The sequence below is a fragment of the Aythya ferina genome (genome assembly GCF_964211825.1).
Source record: "Aythya ferina genome assembly, chromosome: 2".
NCBI classification, from domain to species: Eukaryota; Metazoa; Chordata; class Aves; order Anseriformes; family Anatidae; genus Aythya; species Aythya ferina.
In genome coordinates, this window is record NC_140297.1 from 146,244,205 (window position 1) to 146,267,611 (window position 23,407).

General features: G+C 41.3%; 1 protein-coding gene across 1 annotated transcript in view; it reads right to left on the minus strand.

The window, feature by feature from the left end:
• EIF3H (eukaryotic translation initiation factor 3 subunit H) overlaps positions 1–17,736 on the minus strand; it is an 83,244-nt gene extending 65,508 nt beyond the window's left edge. Inside the window, exon 1 of the mRNA XM_084507785.1 lies at positions 17,568–17,736. Coding sequence (XP_084363911.1) covers positions 17,568–17,687 — 120 coding nt within the window. The 5' untranslated portion in view covers positions 17,688–17,736. The remainder of the gene's footprint in view (positions 1–17,567) is intronic.
• Positions 17,737–23,407: the final 5,671 nt, after the last annotated feature.

The following is a 23,407-nucleotide window of genomic DNA, read 5'->3' on the forward strand; positions in this document are numbered from 1 at the left end:
TTTAGGCATACAACAGCTCTTTAGAGGAGGTTATACAAATAACTACTAAATAATACTCAGAAGTCCTCCCTGCCTTATGAAGTTAGTCTTCAAAAATACCAAAGCAACTCAATCACTTGGAGCAGCCAACTTGACAGATTTTAACAGTCATTAATCCGTAATTAACCAAAAAAACATGCTTGCAATTCAGCAGCGCTTCTAATCTTCAAAGCACTGCTCACCCATTAAAAATGAAGTCATACAACACAAAAAAAAAAAACACTCTGAAACTATTAAAACGCTTAGACGTATATTTTAGCTGTATGATGCCAAATTTTAACTGTGGATATAATCCGATAGCGCAGCTGTTAATTTCAGAAGCTTGTATCTTCATACAGAAAGTACTATACCACAAACCGTCAACCAAAACATCTTAAACCCCAGTGGGGATCCTGGGAACCTTCAATTGTGGTGAAAAATCTTCTAACATACCCATCTTTGTATTTCTCCAAAAAGGGAAAACACCAAATCAAAGTGCTGAAGGTCCATACATGAATTCAATGTGGAAACTTTCAGATTTCCAATACCTTTGCTGTGCTTTGCCTTAGAAATACACAACAAGAGACAGGACTATAGGAAATGGCCTCGAGTTGCACCAGGGGAAGGTTTAGGTTGGATATTAGGAAAAATCTCTTCACGGAAAGGGTTGTGAGGAACAGGAACAGGCTGCCCAGGGAAGTCGTTAAGTCACCATCCCTGAAGGTCTTCAAAAGATGCATGGATGTGGTGCTGAGGGACATGGCTTAGTGGTAGACTTGGCAGTGCCAGGTTAACAGCTGGACTTGGTGATCTTGGAGGTCTTTCCCAACCTAAATGACTATGAAATCAAACAGAGCTTCTGCACACATGATGAACCAAGCTGATTTACATTCTTAAATCAAGTATTTAAACCTTTTTGAGTGCTTAACAGTGTTTCCCACCCAAGAAAGCTTTATCAGCACAACTGCTAGCACCAGTTGCCAGTGTCTGGGAAAGGGATGGCAAGAGGGTGTGAATAACCATTTATTACTTAGCTGTTTTCAAATCAACCGTAACAGAGATGGTCATCAAGTACAGATGGTCCCACAACATGTCCATCCCCTCAATATTTAACACTAGGGAAACTGCAATCAGTATTTAGCCTGGTAAAAAAAAAAAATAATAAAAAAAGGTCTTGCAAGGTTTTACTGCTAATAGTGTCTGAGTGACTTTGAATGCATTCTGTCACGGTCCTGCAGCCTTCCCCATGGTAATTCTTAAACCTCAAACCACGAACCTTTACATTTAAACAGCACAAAACAGGAATGGCAATCTGACTTAAACTCCTAGTCTGGAAAAAGTTACAGAGCAAAAACATGAACGTATTTTTGTAAATGGATAGGTCTGAACTAACAAAACTAACAACACACGCAGCTGAGTTTCAACTGTCCTAAACTCAAAGATGTTTGTGATGCTGCAAAGCTAAAATTTAGACACCTACCTAACACCTGTTAAATGAATTTATAACACCTCTGGAAGAGTTAGTTGATGTGTTAAATAATGTCCAAATGGAGACATACCAATTTGTACGTACCCCTAGCTTCATGGCCCTGCCTGCTTTTTCAGTACACACCACACCAAAATCAAATCCACAGTCTGTGTTGTGCTGAAACCAATTAGCTACTCAGAAATGAAGTTTAATTAAGCAGTTCTGAAAGTCATCAGGTAAGCATGGAACAGCATTGTCTTTAACAAAAACCTGGAGGGTTCAGGGGGTACAGGAAGATACACTGAAACACAGGCAGCATTATCGTTTCTGAAGAGCTCCATGAGGCTTTTCCCCAGGCTATGCGAGTGCTTATCCTACACTTACAAAATACAAGTTCTGGAAGGTGACCAAGCTGAAACTTGCCTCGAGCTGATTGTCTCCTGGCTGTAGCACTGCTTGATAAGACAGTACCAAAGTCTCACAACTTTTCCTAGCAGGAGAAAAACTATGAAGAAATTAAGAATACCACTGCAATGGCTAAGAGTAAAAAGAGAGACGTGTGTGTGTGTTTTTCAAATACACATACTACCCTCCTGGATGGGTAAGGTGACAGATCTTCACCTGCATATACCAAAAACTCTGAATCTGTGCAGTCCACACAAACTTCTCCTAGAAGGTGTGGACAAACCACGTCAAAAGCACGACTCAACAGGTTGATGTCCTGACCTTTTAGTTGGTGTACATGAATCCTCACGAGACTGCTTCTACAAAGTACTGCCATCAGGTGAACTGAAGGTGAGGTGGAACTAAATTTTCCACATAATAACATTGAAAAATATGTTTATTTGTATTGATAACCAAACCTTGAATTCACTTATGTGAATATTCTAGACCATTTGATTATTTTTTTTTTTAATCTTATTCTATGGTGAAGATTTTTTCAGCATTTCCAACACAGAAGGTTGGAAACCACCCACCCCACCATCTTAATGTTGGAATAAAAAGCTCCTACAACAGTTAGACCGCAATTTTAACTCAGAAGTAAAAAAAAAAAAATAAAAATGATCTGAATAGACTGTACAAAATCTAAGGCCAAAAGGACAAGACTTAGTAGACCTGAAAACCAAGGTAGCTTTAAAACAAAATTATTTCTGAATTTCTGTTCAGCAAGAAGTTCAAATATAATGAGACCAACCCTCGCTGCTCTGTACAGTGAAGCATAATAGTTGTCCTTTGGTTCGAAGGCCTCAAAAAGCTCACATTTTACCCTTATCTTGACTGACTAAAGCCTTAATACCAACATTTACAAAGCCTTTGAAAATGCAATTCCTGGAATCATAAGCTTGCATTTTCTGTCACTCAGCAGCTAATAAATACCAGACGTTAAAGCCTCATTTCTGAGCTTGACAGAAATTTGGTGCTTAAAACCAGGAATTCCACAGGAGGCAGAGCAAAGCCACGCTTGCCATTTACAAACCATCGCAGTCAGGTGCAAGTATCAAAATCTCCCTTTTGATGGGAGACTGGAAGTTCCCTGGAGCTGAGCTGGAACTCAGCCGCTACGAACAATGCAAATTGATCAGAGGTGGCCCTCCAGCAGGGGATACCGCATGGGTTTTCATACTAAAATTATGAATCACAGAACTCCCTGGGTTTTGCCTCACAGAGGTCCTCAGTGCCAAATCATCTGATGGGAAACTGAATGGAAAAATACTGGATATTGAACTGTAGGTTTTGAAAAAATACCTTCAATGTTCTTGTACTATTTGAATACTTCTGGGTACTGAGAAACATACGAAGAGTATCTAAAACTTTATTCCCTGGACGCATTATTACATCAGTTGGTACCACATCACCTGCTTGGTTTATAAACCTCAAGATCTCAGAAGATTTAACTACAGACGGGCATCAGCGGTCTTCAAAAAGGAGCGCAGCTTCAGAATAATCCATACATTGGGCTGAAGAAAACTACCAAAACCCTAATGGATTATTGATTTGACATCAGTTATTTCGAGTCACTTCTGCTTAGTTTATGAGCCATGCCACCGTGGAATTATAGGGCACCTGAGGAATCTAGATGACTTTCTGTATCATCTCCTGCCTCGTATGGTGTTTAAAGCCTCTAACACCGCTTTCCTGTGGGTTTGTTTGCTGCAGGGTTTGTTTTCGCTTGTTTGTTTTTATTTTATTTCTCCCTCAACAGAACAAAAGAGGTGAATACATCCATACACAACATTAAGTGAGAAGAATACACCTCGCCACTTGCTCAGTAAGCAGCTGAATCAAAGCACAACTCAAAGGCAGTGGCAGTTCAAGGCCATTATCACTGCTTCCTCTGCATTAACTGGTTACGTGAACTTCTTGAGGCATAGTTGGGAAACTGTATCCTATTTACCCTGTAGCTCAGTCTAGAAAAAGCAGGCCGGGATGTTAACTTTGCCTGCAGCAGCCCATGCAGCGCTGTGCTCTGTACATGTAGCTCAAGCAGCAGTGGGATCACCCCAGGGTTGTGCCTGCTGCTGAGCGCTGCTGGCACCACATCAGGACTCCCTCCAACCCCCCCAAAGCCAGCAGGGGCTGGGCAAGAGGTGTGGAGGGGACATCGACAGGGCAGCCAGCCTAAACCAGCCGGGGGATATTGCATACCATGTGGTGTCACACTCAGCAATAAAAGATGGGTGCTCTCGTTAGGAGATGCCTGTCCTCCCAAACTGCTACAGGTATTGAGGCACTTCAGTACGTGGCTGAACATCGTTCATTGATGGGAAGTAGAGAAATATTGTGTGCTTCCATGTGGCCTTCGCTTGTTTTCTCCCTCTTCCTTCTCCCTTTAAATAATTCTTATCTCAACCCATGAGACTTTTTTTCTTTCCAGCATCCTTTCTTCTCCTCCTCTTTGTCCAAGGAAGGGCAGTGGGACAGCAGTTGTGGTGGAGTTCAGCTGCCCAGCTGGGTAAAACCAGCACACACGTTCATTGAAGACCAAAAGGTTCAACTACCCCCAGGCAATGCCCCAAGTAAAACATTTAATAAGCATCCCCTCTTCCAGTTGTTTTATTTCTCCTTTTAGCAGGAACTAATTCCAAACTGCTGCAGTACAGGAGCTCCGGAATATCCCTGCAAGCAAGAGGGGAAAGCCACCCCAACAAAACCAGGTCTTCCTCTACAGCAGGTACAGCCTCCTGAAGGCAGTGGCCATTCACACAGAGCAAGTCAGGCTCACTGCAGGCACTGCCAGGTGAATTGACACCCATTTACTGGAGGCACACCCACCTGCTGCTCACACATGCTAGCTTCTCATCCAGTTACTCAGACACTTCAGAAACTGAAGGAATTTAAGATTATAAAGCCTACAAAAAAAGCTGCTCCAAATTATAAAAGTAACTGATTCTATTCAAAACCAGGCATGTAACATGGAACAAAACATTAGTTAGCAACTAGAAGTAAATCTGGTAAATATCTAAAACATAAAATGAAAAAAAATTGCTGCTGACAAACAGGTAGGTGGAATTTGGCTTGCAGAACTGAAATAGTACAGACACAAAGTCTGCTGCTGTGCAAATGCAACACGAGAAGGGGAGATCACTGGGTAGAGTCTTGTCTGTTTGTCACAGGCTGTGGTTTTCTTCAGCTCTCTCAGGAACTTGAGTTAATCAGCTAATGTCTTGTAGGCACCACGAAAGACCTGTTTAAGTCATTCACTTAGGTTCAAGTGAGCTGCTCGTTCCTGCAAGGGAAGGAAGTTAAAGGCAAACTGCAACGCACCAAATGAGACTGTCATTAGACAGCAGAGAAAATAGTATTAAAGGCAGAAACACACCAAATGTAAATCAAGGCATCTTTTAATTAACAGACCAGTCTCTTCCTGATTTCTGTGTCCCACCACATTTTCATTTATCTTTTTTGACTGCACAATGGTGCGGGTTAACAACCATCCCAACGGTTATCTACAAGCCATTAGTATACTTTAATTATTGCCTCAACATCAGTAAAAATGCACCATTACATCCGTGTATTTAAGCTCTCCATCGCCCTGCTCACACACTCGTGTAAGGCGTTTCTCTGCAATGCAAAGTTTCCTAACAAATTTCACAGTACGTGGATCCATCCTTATTTCCATGGAAACCACCGGGGCCACGGGCACTGCAGAATAACTTTCTTGTAGAAACATTTCTCTAACACAGCCCCAGGATTTCAATCATGCGAGCAGCAGGGCATTAGATGTTATTACCACGCTGTTAGGAGGCAGCGAGAGGGCTGTAATAAGATAAACGGCCCAAATCCTACTAGTTACAAGCGGGACGGAGCATTTCACCAGCACTACTTAGCGTATTACTTCTAAGTCACAAGATTCACAGCACTCTAATCTTTTGAAAGCTGAAAATTTAGCATTTCAGGCAATTTTTCTAAACTGCCACCATAGTTTAGACTCATTATTTTTAATGAATTCAATACACAACCCTCATTTTTAGGGTGAGAGCTGATGAACACGCTCCTGTAGAGCGCACACAGAAATAGTGAAGGCAGGCACAGTTTCAAGGCTTCATACACCAGAGCCTTACACAACATGTATATATTGTGTAGTAGTAAACTGCCATTGTTGAATTATTGGAGTGTTTATTGAACTAGCAGTGCATTTGCAAGCAGGTTTACTCCTAAGCATCAACTTCCAGCAGTTTCCCATTAAATGATTTCAAGATGACAGCCACAAGCAGCAGCCGCCAATTTTACTAATCAATATTTTCAATCAAATTGTGCAAAACTACTATCATTTTGAAGCTGAAGAGAAACTGCAAGAAAGTCACCCTTATCTATTTGGCCTTCAAAAACTAGTGAAATAGGGTATAACTTGGCAGGGGGAGGGCTGGTTTTCACCACCAACTGATCCTTTGCAAAGTCCATCATAACCTGCTCAACACTACAGGAATACACGTACTGTTTGACAGCATGTCTTAAAAAAGATGACCTCCACGTGCATTCAACAGATGCTTTTAAGTAGGCAGTAAAATCCCTACTAGATGTGACTTGTACGACATTTTAATCATTTATAACCTTTTGCATGACGTGTTTTCCACATTCAAGCACTTACCCTTTTGGACAAACTCTTGATTATGCACTAAAGGACTGAGATCGAAAAAGATTGTCCTAGTAACAGTAGTGCAATTCTGAGAACAGACTGGACAGGGTCTCAGCTTTCCTGGGGACTTAAAACATAAAATTGCAGGAGGAAAAAAAAGCCACCAATAATGAGCTATTGTTGGTAACCTTCAGCTTCCCCATAATTCCGAGAGACTTGCTTTTGTACCTCCATCTGAAAAAGGAGGTGTGAAAACCACTTCTGAAAGAGCTCATTTCTAATAATAGCTAATATTGGTGTTTAATCTCCCTGCTAATATTAACATTCTCATTTTCTCACTGGGAGAACCAATGGATAAGTTAGTACAGCCTTCTGTATTATCCTCAAACACTGATTTGATAGCTGAAGTAAATACTGTGTGGCATCTTAAAATAAATTTAAAAGCTTTAACACTGCTGATTTTCAGTATCAATAATGTAACAAAAAAATGGAGTGCTAAGTGCTGAGAACTCAGCCCTATGTTAACAAAGGAGCTTGCTTATTGTCCTCAGATCTGCGTATATAGAGAATACAGACAAAAAGCAACTTATACCTCCAACAAAGATACTGAACACGAAACAGACACTTTCTTAACACAAAAAAAAATATGTCTACTACATACTGTACAGCTACAGGGCTCTGTGGAACAGGAAGGATGTGCAGCAGGCAGACAGCAAGGCAGGATATAATGTTTAAGAAAAACAGCAGAAACTGCCAAGCTTTATCTGCTCAAAGCAACATCCCAACCCTCCTTTTCCAGTAAAGGACCAAATATTCATAATAGAAAATTAGCCTGTTATTGCATATACACAACAAAATTCAGGTGCATCTTCAAACTCCAGTGAACAACAAGTCTTTCTTTATTAACTTTAAAATTAGATTAAGCCATAAAAATGAATAAAATGCTTATCTGAAACAAGCATACACACACAAGTAATTCGAGAGTATTCCTACACTTATTCCTAAATAACCTTGTGCATGCATGTTACACAAGACATTATCAAGGTTAAATAACTTATATTGTCTTTGCTTCGCATTCTTGATTTTGGATTATTGAATAATCCTACAAAACACTAACAAGACAACTACACAAGCATGAAATTTTCCAATTGCACATAAATGTTTACTTTCCATTAAGATGATACCATGTAACATGCAGTAACAATTGAACTGCTAAGCACTGGTGTTAAAGCAGATGTGACATCTATAATCTTAACACTTCCCGAAGATTTAAAAATGCAGCATGCTCAGACTGCCATCACTGAGAATACATTTTGAGCATGCATGTAAACAAGGGAAAATAATATGCACAGGAATCAGATCTAAAAAAAATATCTGGCAAAGAAAGATTAATAGGAAAGAAGCCAGCAGCAATAAATTGAAAATACATTATCTTTTTTCAAAGACCAAAAAAAGAAAATGACTTTCTCCTCTTCCAAAACCTTTCATGAAGTCTGTAAGATTTGTTTAAAGGGTGGAACTATTAACTAAAAACTATTAGATAAGGCATAAAAGACATTTGTTTTATATGTACCACAAAAGGCCTTTCAGAATCTCTATCTCTTGCCAATGTCCTGCTGGATCTTACATTTCCCTGAACTATATCACGCTGCATGACAACTGCAAAGATCTAATTTTATTACAATAAAACAAAAACCAAAGGAACATGTTTAAAAATATTTCAGTGTGCAAGAGGGCAATGTACTGCCTCAGCAGCTAACCTGGCTACTTTCTCCTCTCCAGTCTTAGGCAGCTCAGTCAAAACTAACACCTGCAATAAGACACAAAGGTAATGTTTACTAGCTCTTTTGTTTCTGATGTGACACTTTCATCATTAAAACGCAGTGAATTATTTGATATTTGGTGGCAATATTCTCCTTAATATTAAAACAGCCCAGTGGGAACCAACAGAGCACAATACACTGTTTTTAAGAGCTATGCATACACAAGTACAAGGCGAGAGACCGATGTGCACATAGCAGGAACAGCAAATAACAAGGAGTTTGACTGTAAATGACAGTAGCACAGAGGGCAACATATTATTTCTCCTTGCACACAGGAAAGAAAAGGCTGTTTTGAAATTATATTTTCCCCTTCAAGTCTGAAGCCTAACACTGTTCAACACATTTAAACCACCTCCACGTTTAGATTAACTCCTTTTGTCAGCACACCAGTTTCACAGTACGAAGTGATACCAGATGTTTTAGCTTTAAATGCCTCACTGGAGTATACTTACCGTGACATTTAGTAGATGCTGAGTGCTCCAATGCATTCTTACAAATCATTTAAAGTTTGTGCTTTGTTAGCAAGTATACCTGCTACCCACTGAGAAGAGATGCTGAAATTTTAATCCTCAAACCACCTCAATGTAGGTGCTTCAGCCATTTTAAATTAAGAAATCTCAAAGGGGATAATGTCTATATTTAGGAGTGTAATTGATGGCAAGAGCAACAGCTTGGAATAAATAGCAAGTCTCTTCCACACTAGAAGAAACCACTCACAGACCAAGGACTGGAGGAACACTAGGTTAGCAAAACAACAACAACAAGAAGATTTTGTTTGTTTTAAATAGGAATGTGCCAACATAAAAAGGGGAATAAAGAACACAGATCATATTCTTGGCACACTTCATTCAACTCCCTACCACTTGGATTTATACGGCTGTTGCTGTGGTAACAGACAAAGCTGGCTGTTGTGGTTTCACACTGGTAGGCAGCCAAGCACCACGCAGCCGCTCTCACTCCCCCTCCTCAGAAGGATGGGGAGGAAAATACAACAAAAAACTCATGGGCTGGGACAGGAGATCACTCACCAATTACCTTCATGGCCGAAACAGACTCAGCATAAGGGAGATTAATCTGATTTATTGCCAATTAATAACAGACTGGAGCAGGGAAAGCTAAAAGCAGTCTAAGAACACCTTCCCCCTTGCCCCCCATCCATCATCTTCTACCTCCCCCTCAGTGGTGCAGGGGCATGGGGGCTGCAGTCAGTCCCTGACACTTCGCCTCTGCCGCTTCCTCACAGTCCCTCTCTGCCCCTGCTCCCCATGGGCTCCCTCCCACGGGATGCCATCCTTCCCAAACTGAGCCTGCAGGGGCTGCCCACAGGCAGCAGCTCTTCAAGCACTGCTCCCACACAGCTCCGTCCCACAGGGTCCATCCCCCAGGAGCAAACTGCTCCAGCACGGGTCCCCCATGGGTGCTGGCAGCTCCCCCCAGGCCCCCTGCTCCTGCGTGGGCTCCTCTCCACGGGCTGCAGCTCCTGTCTGGGGCCTGCTCCTGTGGGGGCTCCTCCATGGGCTGCAGTGTGGAGATCTGCTCCATGTAGGACCCATGGGCTGCAGGGGGACAGCCTGCTCCACCAGGGGCCTCTCCCCAGGCCACGGGGGAACTGCTGCTGCCTGCCTGGAGCACCTCCTGCTGCACTCACCTGCAGGGCCGCTTCTCTCATGTTTTCCCACTCCTCTCTCTCAGCTGGTGTGGCACAGCAGTTTTTTACCCCCCATTTTCTTCAATCTGCTCTCCCAGAGGCCCAACCAGTGTCATTCCCTGGCTCAGCTCTGGCCAGCAGCAGGTCCCTTTGGAGCAGCTGGAGCTGGCTCTGCTCTGACATGGGGCAGCCGCTGGGCTCTGCTCAGAGGCCACCCTGCTCCTCACTACCAAAACCTCACCACCCAAACCCAACAAGTCAAACACTGCAGAACATTTTCCATAGAGTGCTATTAATCCTACCAAAGTGTTACCAACAAACTTAGCTACTTGGAGAAGGAAGGGGTGAGGAAAAAAGCCCCCAAATTTCACTGGCACTTCCACTAAGCCTGAAAAAATTGAAGGTATATTCCAGTGAGGTTCTTTCTTTTACAACTTGGTAGTACACATTAGTACTCTCCCTTCTGAATGGAAGCACTGCTTCATCAGCATGCTCCCCTCTGGGTTATATTCATGCAACTCATCATACCTGAATATTAATACAATGTGTGCATATAATATGGAGATATGTAAAATCACCCAACCAATACCAAATGTCTGCATGTTCTCCACCATTCGAGTTTCCAGGAAGACATCCAGCTAGACTTCAGTTCACACACTCTCAGTCTCTACTTAATCTGACCTACATTTTAAAGAGACCACACTTTAAGATACCATTCAGACTTCTTTGGAAGGACACAAAAAACAAAATGCAGCCTGAAGGACACACGGTCCTAAAATCCCTTTCTGCATACAGAGCTGTACAGAGAGCAGCAAGCAGAGCACACAGCCTGGGCATTTTTGCAAAGTCTTCAGATTGGATAAGGAGAGAGGAAGAAACCAGAAGGAAAACTGGAAAAGCACAGTCTTCAAAACTTAAGAAAACGTCAAAGATTTTTAAGGCAATTCAATACAGGCTTCTTTTATTATAAATTTTAAATGAAACATACTTAAATGCTATGGAAGTGTATTGCTTTCCTTCTGAGCATCTCAAAAGCTCTCCTTAAAAAAGTATTTAAAGATGAGTCTCGAGAACTAATTACCAGGAAATGTGATCTTGTGTTTTCATTTACTGTGATCAGACAAATCATCTTCAAGAGCCCCTTACCCCTGAAGCTACCTAGGCCTTCCTTATCAACAGCTGGGAACGTGATCCTGTTTATCATATACATGTACTTTCAGGGCAAAAATAGCTGGTAATAAGAAAACAAGGTACAAGCAACTTAAATACCATGACTGCAAGTAAAGTAACTATGGAAAAAACAGCTCAATTTTCTTTAAGGCAGGCTCACAAGCTTTTATGTAGATTAGAACATAAAAACAACAAAGCTCTTCATACCACAAACAAGAACACAAACCATTAAGCACACTACATCACCAACCCAGGGATAATGTAATGAAGCTTAAAGTAACAGCCTTGGAGTAAGTCAGTCAAATCTCGTATCTACACTATAACCACACTAGTGCAAATATAAAGCCTACAAGTATGTCTGGACAATGGCTAGAAGTTACATTTAGGCCAACGTGTGTTTATATTTTATTTAACTAGACAAGGATATCTTAAGATTTAGCTTGAGTTTATTGCAAATTTTAAAAAATGTGCCTCAATACATATTCAGAGAATTAAATAGATAGAATATTACCTGACACTGGAACACCATCTGGAGTATTAATAGTGCCTCTATACTTCACCTCCGAGTTTGATGGCCTAAAGATTTAGGCATGCTGCTATCCACAAAGGCTTCTGCTGAAAGCTTGGGCAATACTCACTAACTCCAGACTAGCAATTTGTTACTAGTATTAAGGTTTTCCACATTAACAACTACAAAGATAAAGGAACAGCAACCTACAGTAGTTTTGAGAAGTCTATATAAGTTTTACTACTTCCTACAACACATAAAATTTATGCATAATGGCCATAAATGTGAAAATGACTCCTACACAATGGTTTAATAAAACAGGAAATATCATTTCTTTTAATGAAGCAATAAGAGCAGCTAGCATTTTAATGCATTATCATGTTGTTATGGTTGTAATTACATCGCTACGCAGGAGCAATAAATGAGGAAGCCTTATTGTCCAGTCAATGTTCTCCAAAAGTATCTCTGAATATAGTTTTTGAATGCATATATATATTCAACAGAGGTTAGAATTAGATTTAAAAAGTCATATATTGGTGTTTAAGGATTTACTTGGTTGAGAAGCTGTTTTTCTGCAAAAAACATCTCTGCAGTTACTCATTGTATGTTTATTCCTGGAATATCCTCGCATAATGCAGGATATGCAAAAAATTAAACAGCTTCCCAATAACAATGTATTTCTGTGTGACTACTCAGGAGATAAACATGATAAATAAAAAGCACTTAGCTGGTCTGACAGCCAGGACACTTGCCTTACTAAAAGATCCCCGTTACCCAACCCACAATTGTTATTTTTGCAGAAGAAAGCTTCCATGTGCCCATTATCCTCATACTAATGGTCTGACATGGCCCACAGCCCACCAGATACAGTAACTATGTTGTTTAATATTAGTTTGATTTCTACATGACATCAGCTTTCATGCTTACCTAGCAAAAATGTTATTCACCCTACCTGATCTCATGTCTCCAAGAGACACAGCAGCTTGTCCCCATTTTTACAGCTTTACACCTTGCCTACACTACCACTGAAATTGTGAGATGTGCAGAAATGCACAGAGGAGGCCCTTGGTGCAATCCTAGTTGAATAGGATTAGAAGTTTCACTACAAAAAGCATTCTAGAAAGTCTCCAAACCTTGGTGGAAATTCAGAAGCTCTTATTAAAGCTACAGCACACTTCATGAAAAATTTAAAAACTGGATGATCTGTAAACTTTTTCATGGCATGCCTGAAAGTTTCACTTTGTATAAGCTTACCTGAGAGTGCAAGTTCACAAGATGAGGCTATGAAGCAATGGAAAAACAGCACACAAACGAAGAAACACAGGGTCACCCAACAGCCTGCTGCAGGCAGGAACACAATGTTATGCTGAGCCTAAATAATATTGGCATGCATATGATTACTTTATTTTAAAAAAAAAGGAATACTGCAAAAATTAAATGAAGAGTTACTACAAACTTGAAACAAGGTTCGGCTGCAGACTCCCATTGCAGTGATGCGCCCAAGTGGAACACAGGGCTTCTTAAGGACAAACAAACTTGCTCCAGTTACTCTCACTGTCACGGTGCAGTTGTTTTAGTATCTGAGTTTGTCCTCTTTGCCTCATTTACTCACTTTGCTGTGTGAGATACACAATGGAAAGGCCCTGCAAAGCAAACAGCTGGCACTTGCACAGTTAAGGGCTATATTCTGGTGTATGCGCAAAAGACCCCAAATAAAAACTGCAAGAGCAAAAAACCCATTCTGAGAAAGACTTAAAGAGATAACAAATCCAGCAAACACAGTTCTTCACAATATTTTTATGGTAGCTCTTATTTAAATGTCAAGAAAAACTAAAGTACCTTGATCATTAACCCAGTGGGTACAACAATAATTTCCTTGTCAACCTCTCTAATTTTAAATTCTCACCTGAAGAGAAGACAGTAACAGCGTTCTGAAGAAGCCAGCAACATCCCACTTCCTACAAGTTGTAAGATGTAGTGTACTTACATCTGATGTAGATGCAAGTGTACTTACATCTGAAACCCTGCACCACACAGGCTCCTGCATCTCGTAGTATGATCCTAACACTGAACACTAACAGAATTGTGGCATGGAGATAATAAAAAGTCAGATCCCATATGACTACAGGACTTAAAGGAAAAAGAGGAAAGATGGTGTTTGTTAGCATTAAGGAAACAAACGTGAAGATTTGGAAAAAAATCAGAACATTTAGGTTGGAAATGAGCTTCAGGATCATCAAGTCCAACCATCACCTAACACTACAAGTCCACCACTACACTATGTCCACACATCTCTTATATAGGTCACTTAATTGCACAGGTAAGTAACCATAAAACTGCCAGCTCTACTCAGCTAGTCCCAAAACCTCTTTCAATAAAGGAATCAGTACTACCAATATTCCAAAATTCATCAGCTTACAGCTTGAAGTTTACTGAACCTCATGGAAGCAAAGTATCAGATCAGTGAAACAGATCAGATTAATAACAGCAGCTGAACTCTAAAAATTCAGACCAGCACCCCCAAAGAATCTGAATGACTGCGATAAACAGGAGACCAACAGCATCTCTTGGAGGGGGGGGGGGGGGGGGGGGGGGGGGGAAAGCAAATTATGAAATAAATGTAAAGCAATGCCATAATTTCAGATAGGGTAAAATAATGACTACACCTCTGGGGTCAAATCACAAGTGACACCTGAGGTGTTTGCTACTAAGAGCCACTCACCCATGGAACTGAAAAGCTGGCAAGCTTAGAAGCATGGGAGAAATACAAGTTCCAAGGTCAGGCACAACCTTCTCTACACTACACCCATAAATTCTGTCAGAAACACTCAAGCATTCAAGCTCCAATATGGTGCTTATGTATCTGGACACCACTATCTACACAAAAATCCAGAGGCTTCCAGGAAACATACAAGGCTACACACTGCTGCTACTTCTCCATTCAGCAAGGAAAAAAGGGATCAGACAACCTGTTGAAAACAATTAACTGGGCAGAAAGCCTTTGTCCTTTCCTTCTATGCATTCTTCCCTCTCCCACGTGCACCCCCCAGGTCTGTGCTTCTCTTCCTCCTCCATGGCTGAAGCTTAGGAAAAGCATGCTATAATCCCTGCTTCCCATGAACCAGTGAGCAGAGACAACATTTAATTACCTACAAGGGGCAAGACATCCTTGGTGTCTGGTCACAACCACATCTCCTTCCATCTCTAAGCAATGCCCCTGCCATTAAAGGCAGTTACAAGCAGCTGTGAATGCAGCTGGACATCCAGAACCAGCTGCCCTGAGCCACCACCAGGCAGGTGACTGTGCACAAGTTCCAGAGACAATCAGAAATCTAGGCAACTTTTAGTCTTTCCAGGTCTGAGTTGTTTAACATCCCATTCTCAAGTGGCAAAAGGTGATTATAAGGTGACCTTAACTCTGTCACAAAGAAAAACTAAACCAGATCTGCTCAAGCTAATAAAACAGAGTAAGATATTTTAAATCTCATCATCTTGCAGCCGAGCAGCTAGTCATATGTAAGCATCACTTGACTCTTGAGTTCGCAGCTGTAGTAGCAGAAAAGGGTACAGACTTGTGCTCTTCTTCTTCCTGTCAAACTGTGAAGGCTGGAAAATTACATCCACATTTCATTTCAGAACGACTTCATAAGAAAAAGCACTCAGGTGCTTCATTCAAGTTACCAAGTGTCTATAATGTGACACCTTCCTGAATCTTCCTAAGCTTTTGTACTATTATTTTGTGGAGCACACTAATAGAGTGCTAACATTTTTTTAAAGTTACATGGACTTAGCCAATCTTAACAGTCAGGATTTCTTTGTTCACTTTTACTTCCACCATGACTGTGGTTTTTAATTTACTCTTGCACTACCTGAAACAAAAATGCACATGAACTAAATCCAAATGGCACCACTGCATAATAAAATAAGGAAATCATCAGATTAAAATGAGAAAGAAGTTAAATTAGGCACAAGTAGAGTATTTTGTAGTTAAGAGGAAGCCAGACATTTAGAACATTTAGAAGCTGACATTTAGAACTTCTCCAGTACCAGTATTATTTTCTTTTACTGTTCCGCTGAAATCCTTCTTTCTGGAAGTACTTCTGTATTCTCACACACACAGAAGACTGATGCATCTTCTATTTTGTATAAGCAAATCCAAACCAACCTACGTGTCTGTGCCTTTGTTTTCAGAGCAGCTCCATCTGACAGCATTACTGATGTCACCAGCAGGACATGTGGCGCCAGCAGAGGGAAATAGATCACTGACTGCCTGACTCCCACCACTTCATCCCCAGTTCTGGCATGTCATTACTCTGGTCAAGGCTAATTAAGGCCCATTAGTTTGTGAGAGAACAGATGAGATGTTCAAATCAGCAGGAGGCTAGAAAAGTTTTTAGCAGAATTTGAGTAGAACAAGCTTAGGACTTGGGGGCCACTTTAGTTACAAGGCGAGTAGATTTATGCTTCTCTTCACCCCAGGCACCACAGCAGGTTGTGAATCTCACTGCTAGCATCCTGAGAGAGCTCTGTGTAAGATCCATTGAGATCATCTGCAGGTGGAAGGGTGAAAGCTTTCCAGTGCTTTCAGTAAGCCACCTTCACCTCTAGACAAGAGACACCAGCACAGTGTATCTGAGTAACAAATGAAGACAAGATTAAAAAAAGAAAGCAAAAAGCATTGCTGAACATGTGCTGGATAGTCAGAAGTAGACCACCAGGGCCACTCACACCTGATGTGAATATGCTGTAGTTCACAAGGTAAATTACACATCTGAGAGAGAACAGTTTTGAAACATCTGTTCTGTTTAGTTAAGAGAGAGACAAAAGAAATCACATCTAACAGTTATTATTAAACCAAAAATTGATTTTAAAAGTTCCTACACTCAGAGAAATTGAATTAGAGGTGCCAGCCTGTGCTCTGCTCACTTTTTTTTTCCAGTGTTTCCTCGAACTTGTTAACAAAAAGCTACGGACACACACATACACTGGAGTCCATCTGTTTCTAGCCTGTTTGCAACAGCAGCAACCCACTGTCAGTTGTTGGTTTTGGGACTACAAATAATGACTGGTCAGTATTCATTACCCCTTTGGATAAGTCACGTACACTGAAGCTGTAAATACCTAGACACTGTACTGTAGAAATACTCTCAGCCATTACTTCAAATGTCCTCTTCCCAACCATAAGAACCTGCATAGAGAAATAAATTATTACTCATCTTCCCAAACATTTACTGAACTGTAACTTTGGAATAACAAGGGAGTCTACCCCTAATTGATGCCAAACAGGTTTTTGAACACTTGTCCCAAAATGGTGAGCTGCTCCCATTACTATTATATCAACCCTTCACAGTGCTCCAGTGACTCCTGGCAAAGATAATGAAAAAGTAAACAACGTTTATGCTCTTAAACACTCAATAAATTATTTATTTTCCCCACTCTGTGATATTTCTGAGTACTGCCAACTGCAGATAGGAACTGACACAGCGAGTACCAGCAGCAAGACTGAGAACCAACTTCAGTAGACACTTCTGCTCAAGGTCTGCGTGGTCAGTTCAGAAACAGCCCCGCTAGAACAGCTTCACTCTGGCTTTTTATCTCTTACTCATAAAACGCGGTAAGCTGTGGCCAGCCAGACAAAGAAGGTTAAAGGCACAAGGGATGAAGGCAAACCCAGCACGCCTGCCAACACCTCCCACACCTCCCCGCAGCGCTGGACACGCACGGAGGAAGCACCAAGCGAGGGCCCTGGAGCAGAGCAGGGTTAGGGACAGAGGCAGAGGCTGACAGCCGGGGAGGCGCTGCGGGAACGAGCCCGGGCCGCGAGGCCGCCGCTGCTCCCCAGGGCGGGCACTCACCAGCCCGTCGATCTGCACTTGCTTCACGGCCGCGTCCCCGGCGGCGGCGGCCTTGCCTTTGCCCTTGGAGGCGCCGAAGCCGCCGCCGGCCGCGCCGGAGCCCTCCTTGCGTGCAGCCATCCCCGCCGACACCCCGCCGGAAAGAGAGAAGCGAAACCCCGGAAGCGGGGCTTTAAGGCGCGGCGGTGCGCGGCGAAAAGGCTCCGGGCGGAAACACCTCGGAGGAGGGAGGAGGGGGAACGGGGCGCGCATGCGCAGGGTGTGGAGGTGGTGGGGGGAGCACCTCCAGGAGGAGAGGGGGTTGGGAGCGTTGGATTTGAGCTTGAAAAAAATAAATAAATAAATACATACATACATACATACATACATAAATAAATAAATGGAGCTACATGAATAGCTGTCTCGAGCGTGAATAACACCCCATGTTCTGAGGCAGGATGCAAAAACACGACGTTACGTACAAAGCCCCAAAATATCAGCCTCTCACTTCAGTCTCAAGAGAGGGTTTAAGGGATATGTGAACCATCAACTCGTGGTATTTGCTTTTTTTTTCCACCTTCATTTTAAGTACTCCAAACCCCACTTTTCAACTTTTCAGTTGAAAAATTAAATCGTCTGTGAAAGGTAGGTGTACCAAGCACCCCAGCGCTCTCCAGATGCTCTGCTGAGTATGTAACCTCATAAAAATCCACCGTGAACCTTTTCAGTAGTGTGATTGACGCCAACTTCTAGCTGGGGAGGGGGAACATACCAACGCCAATACTGAAATTATCTGTGTTTTCCAGCAGACAGGCCCGGCACTTGTCTGTTCCAATAAAGTGGACTTAGCATCACTGAGAAGGCTCCCTACCAGCTGCCCGCATGAGGGCTAGGAGAGATTCAGGCAAAGAATCTCGTATAATAAACATACCCAGCAGGGAAATCAAAACCTAAATGCCACTGATATCACTGATAATATCTGTATTGACTATAACAACAGACACAGATGCCTGGCTTAGCCATGAACACCTCACCACAGATGTCTGAAGATAGGTGAGATGAAGCCCACTTCAGATTTCCCATTGGGGAATATCCATCAAGTGGAGTTTGAGCGTGAAGTTCAGAATTTGCAGCATCAAGGAGGTCAAACATGCCCCACAGAGACTGAAGTGTGCATGTGCAGCGGGATTAGGGTGCTGTTTTGAAACAAAAAAATGCTTTGCACAAAGGCTGATGCAATACCAACCTGGAGTTTCACAGCGGTGTTGTGTGGCCAATGAGCTCAACCATCATGTAGGTGTTGCAAATTGGAGTCCTACCCTTAGCAGCTTTCCATGAGTTGCACACCCACTGGCACTGCCTTTTGAAGTTTTTCTAGAGAACAAAGTCACTTGATTCAATATTAATGCTTCACGGTGCTGTTATATACACATGCATACCCAGATTTAATTTACAAATATAATCAAATAGCTTTAATTGAAGAAAACTAAGATTAAGAAGCAATATTATGGTAATGTAGTGGTTCTCAACTACAGCCTTTGGACTCCTGGAGATCTGTGGGCTACTTCAAAGATGTTGGTGAAAGGTATCTACAAAGAAAAAACACGCAAATGCTTTTTATCGGTATATCGGTAAACACACAGAGCTTTACCACTGGCAAATTCCTAGGGATCTGAAAAGGAAATGAAAACCCCTCGGATAACATAAATGTGATTCATTATTCATGCCTATCAGTTTTTAAACAGAAAGTCCACATAATTAAAAAAAAAAAAAAAATAGTATCTACAGCACAGAACATCAGCATGTTCAAAGCCATTGCTGTGGGCACATAAAAAAGCCATATTCTATGGACTTGCACATTATTTAGTGCACTGCCAGAACAGGCCAGTCAATTTGGTTAATTATGATTAACATGAAAAACGAAACAAAAATATCAACTTCCTACTATATAGAACTAATCACATCACTGTAGGCAAGAGGTCATAGAAAATTTCACCACTGGAAATACCGATTTTTTGAAAAAGAGAACATAAAAAGGATGTCAAACTCGGGGAAAAAAAAAAAAAAAAAAAAAAAAAAAGAGTAGCATCACCCAAGCTGCTCAGGAAAACCACAAACATAAGACTTCCATCACAAAATAATTGAGAAAACTCAAGTGGTGCCTGAACTCCATTAGTCATTTTTAAATGATAGTCCAAGTCAGAAGGCAGATGGAACCAAACAAAGCCCCTTTATTCCTCACTCCTGCCTAAGTAAGAACCTTGATAGAAGTCAGATGTGTCATCTCCCTGCACAGCCTCACCGCACCGTATCAGTGCAACGAGCAGGAGGAGCGCTGCTAAATGGAAATTATCTGATTAAGGCTTCAAAGATGTAATCCCTTCCAAATCGGCAGACTGGCTTTACCTTAAGGGCTAAAGCAACCTGAATTACTTTTGTACATGCTGCAGGCTAAGACCATCCACATGAATAGTTACCAGAGATCAGCTAACCTGCAATGACTTGTTACCAGTTGGTTAATGAGTTGTGTCTGAATTCTGTGTTGTGTTTTGTTTTCTTTTTCTCCCTACCCTCAGCAATTCCAAATATTTCTGAGCATAATGAATGCCTTAATTTCATTATCACAAAGTGTACAGGAATACAAAAGAATCACTTGGGATACGCAGATAGCAGTCTGTACTTGCATTAAGACACAACAGCACCCCAAATACAAAGCGGCATTAATAGCTCCAATTGCCTAAAACAACATTAATTATCTACAAACAGAAACCACGTGCATTAAAGTAATCTCCACTGCTCAGTGGCAAGAGATTCTCCTAACACCAAGTTAAAATTGCCTTGTAATATCTTGTACCCTCACAGAAGTCTCCAGTTCAGTTATCTGGAGGAGATGAGGTATTCAGGCCTCTTCTTTTAAGCGCAGTGGAATGCAGGCACCTGGCACGTCCCAGCAGAGCTGCCCCTCTTCAATGTGCCATTACATGTAACACTGACGCTGCCTTAGGTCAGGCGTACATCACTTGAAAGAGAAGTCAGCATCTAACATCTTCCCTTTGTGGAGCCAGGTTTGTATCTGGGAGCGAACCGTACGGCTGTCCTTAATGGCTGCGTACAACAGCAGAGCTCATTCCACATAACTCTGCCCGTGCTAAATGGCACAGTCTCTTCTCTCCTTTAGAAATCCCTTTTGTATTCACAGCCTGCCTTTTGATACTATCCTCTCTGTTACTCACCACTCCCTTATCCCATAGGATACCCACCCACCCTCTTGCTCCCCCATAATGCCCATCCATAAACCGCAGCTGTGCTCAGAAGCATGGAGCACCACGTGAAGGCAATTTCAGAAACTCACAGCTCCTGGAAGCAGAGCTATGTGTAAACCCTCTGTAATTCAGGGTTTTCAGCCATTTGTGTTCTGCTGATCTCAGCATTTCCATTCTAAGGAAATATTCCCTGGCACACCAGCTCCAGGGTGACAAAGGCTCTCGCTGATAAATAAGGTAGCGCTCTCCACCCTCTTTGTTCAGATATAAATCCCTTCACCGAAGTCAGGCCCTTTGCATACTTCTGTCTACAGCATCTACAACTGCCTGTCTCACTGATAAATAATAAACTTTGGAAGGGTCAGGTATTCATCCAGTGCTTACTGCTGCCCACAGAGGAGCTCAATGAGAAAATTTAACGTCACATTATATAGTTGTATAGGCATTTTGCCCCACTTCTAAATACTAGGACTTGTCACGGGGCTGACTGTGATTTTAGACATTATTGGTGCCAATACTGAAATCCATTCCTTACTTTTTTCCTAATTTTCTCCAAGAGAATCAAAGTGAAGAAATTGGTTTTATTGGATTTTTTTTTTTTTTTTTTTTTTTTTTTTTTTTAAATAAGAAATGGAAAGTAATAAGGTTCAGCAGTGATAGAACAATGGTGAAGGTGGGAGCTACAGCCACATGGAAACCCCTGGAGACAAACATCAAATGCAATAAAGAAACTCCAGGGCCAGAATGTGAGCTCTGAAAATTCAATTTCTTTTCAAGAAGAATGGAGGTTTCAGAGGTCATACGTGGTTTCAGCCATGCTCTTAAACAGATAACCTTTTAGCATTTGTTTGAATAAATGTAAAAGCATTACATTAAAAAAATAATAATGGAGCAGCTATTCTGGGCAGTAGCATAATAAGATATTTCTGCCCATGAAGGAAATGTTTTAAAAATATGAGCTCTTCTCTTGGAACACTTTTTTTTACTGCTCAACTTTTTCTCTGCCTTTTTTTTTTTTTCAAGAACTGTTTTCCAATAACTGTTTTCAGTTACCTTCTATCCTTACCCACTCTTTTCACATTCACTTTGTGTTATTACTAATGGATCATCACTATAGCGCCTCAAAACCTTTAGCATGCAACTAACAGAAACAAAAAATGACACAGAAACTAACAATAAAATTACCTAATCTAGCCGATGAAAAAGACTTTTTGACATTTTAACTGCTAATTTGGGCCTGCAAATCAAAGAAAATAGTTATTTGCACAAACTTATTGGAAGTTTCTAAGCAGATCCAAACTCTTACTATAATAGAAGGTTCAAGTTAGAAGATTGTGTAAGTACAGGGAATATGTATCATTTCTCTCCACATTTAAAGAGTCAATTTTTCTGTTTCTATTTCTACCTGAAATCAATGAAAGGGTGAAAAGATATGTTCAATATCTCATGCAGCAGAATGGGATTCTCTCAGACAAATCAGAATTTTGGCCATAAAATTAATTTCTCATCTCAAGTAAGAAATTAAAGAAATTAACCATGTAATTTCACTTCTGATGTCAATTTGTTTAGCCTTATCTTTGTAATCAACTAATGTGCCTTCTGATTGTTGATGACACGCATGCTATCACATGCAGAAGATAACAAACTTCAATAAGAACAAGAAATCAGGAAACAGATGGAAGTGACCATATAAAAAATATAAAATGTTTTATGTCTTCCAACTTCATCCAGTCTCCAAAGTACAACAGTGAAGTCATCCAAAAGAACTAAAGTGGACCAGATATATTTATTTTCTATCACAAAAAATGAAAGAGGGAGAGGGATGCTCTTCTGAAAAAGAAATAATGAGTACTTCCATAGGCATAACAGGAGACAAAGCATAAAGCAGCATAAAGACATTCTTCCCCTCCATCTACTTTTCACATCAGCTACCACACAGTGTTAAATACCAGTCCTGTGTACTCCACAGACCTTTTATTTTTATAGACTATGGCACTTTGATATCACACTTTAGTTCAAGTTTGTCTACAAGCTCTGCAAGTGCAGAGGGAGTGGTGCTGCAATGTCATGCGTGGAACAGAATGGCAACTAAGGAGTGCAAGTCTTGATGAACGGTGCAGGAGGCAAGGCTGCCCCTGTGGATGCCCCTGTGTGTACTTGCAGCAGCATGAAGATTTTTGTTTGTATGTACATGCACATCTTAACAAGCTCCGTCTACCAAAAATGCTGCATAACCTAAGTGATGTGTGTTAGTGTATCTATTCTGAAAGATAAAAGATTTAGTTAGCTGATGTAACCCATTTTGTTTAGCACCCATAGAAATTTAGCTCAAGGTCAAAAAGAGGGAGAGAGAGATAAAAAGGTTGGGATAACATTTGAAAAACTGTCAGGAATTCCACTGATTATTTTTAGCCCTCTAATTTCTTTCTGCCCCAGTAGGAAAGCTAAAGTTTCCTGTGAAATCTTTGTTCTCCAGAGCATTCTCCACATATTTGCTACTAAGCAGCCACTTAAAAGCCCACGTAGATGTCTGCTGGATTCTTTTTCTTACCCATGGAAGCCACCAGTATGTAGTGAAACTAAATATCCTAACATACA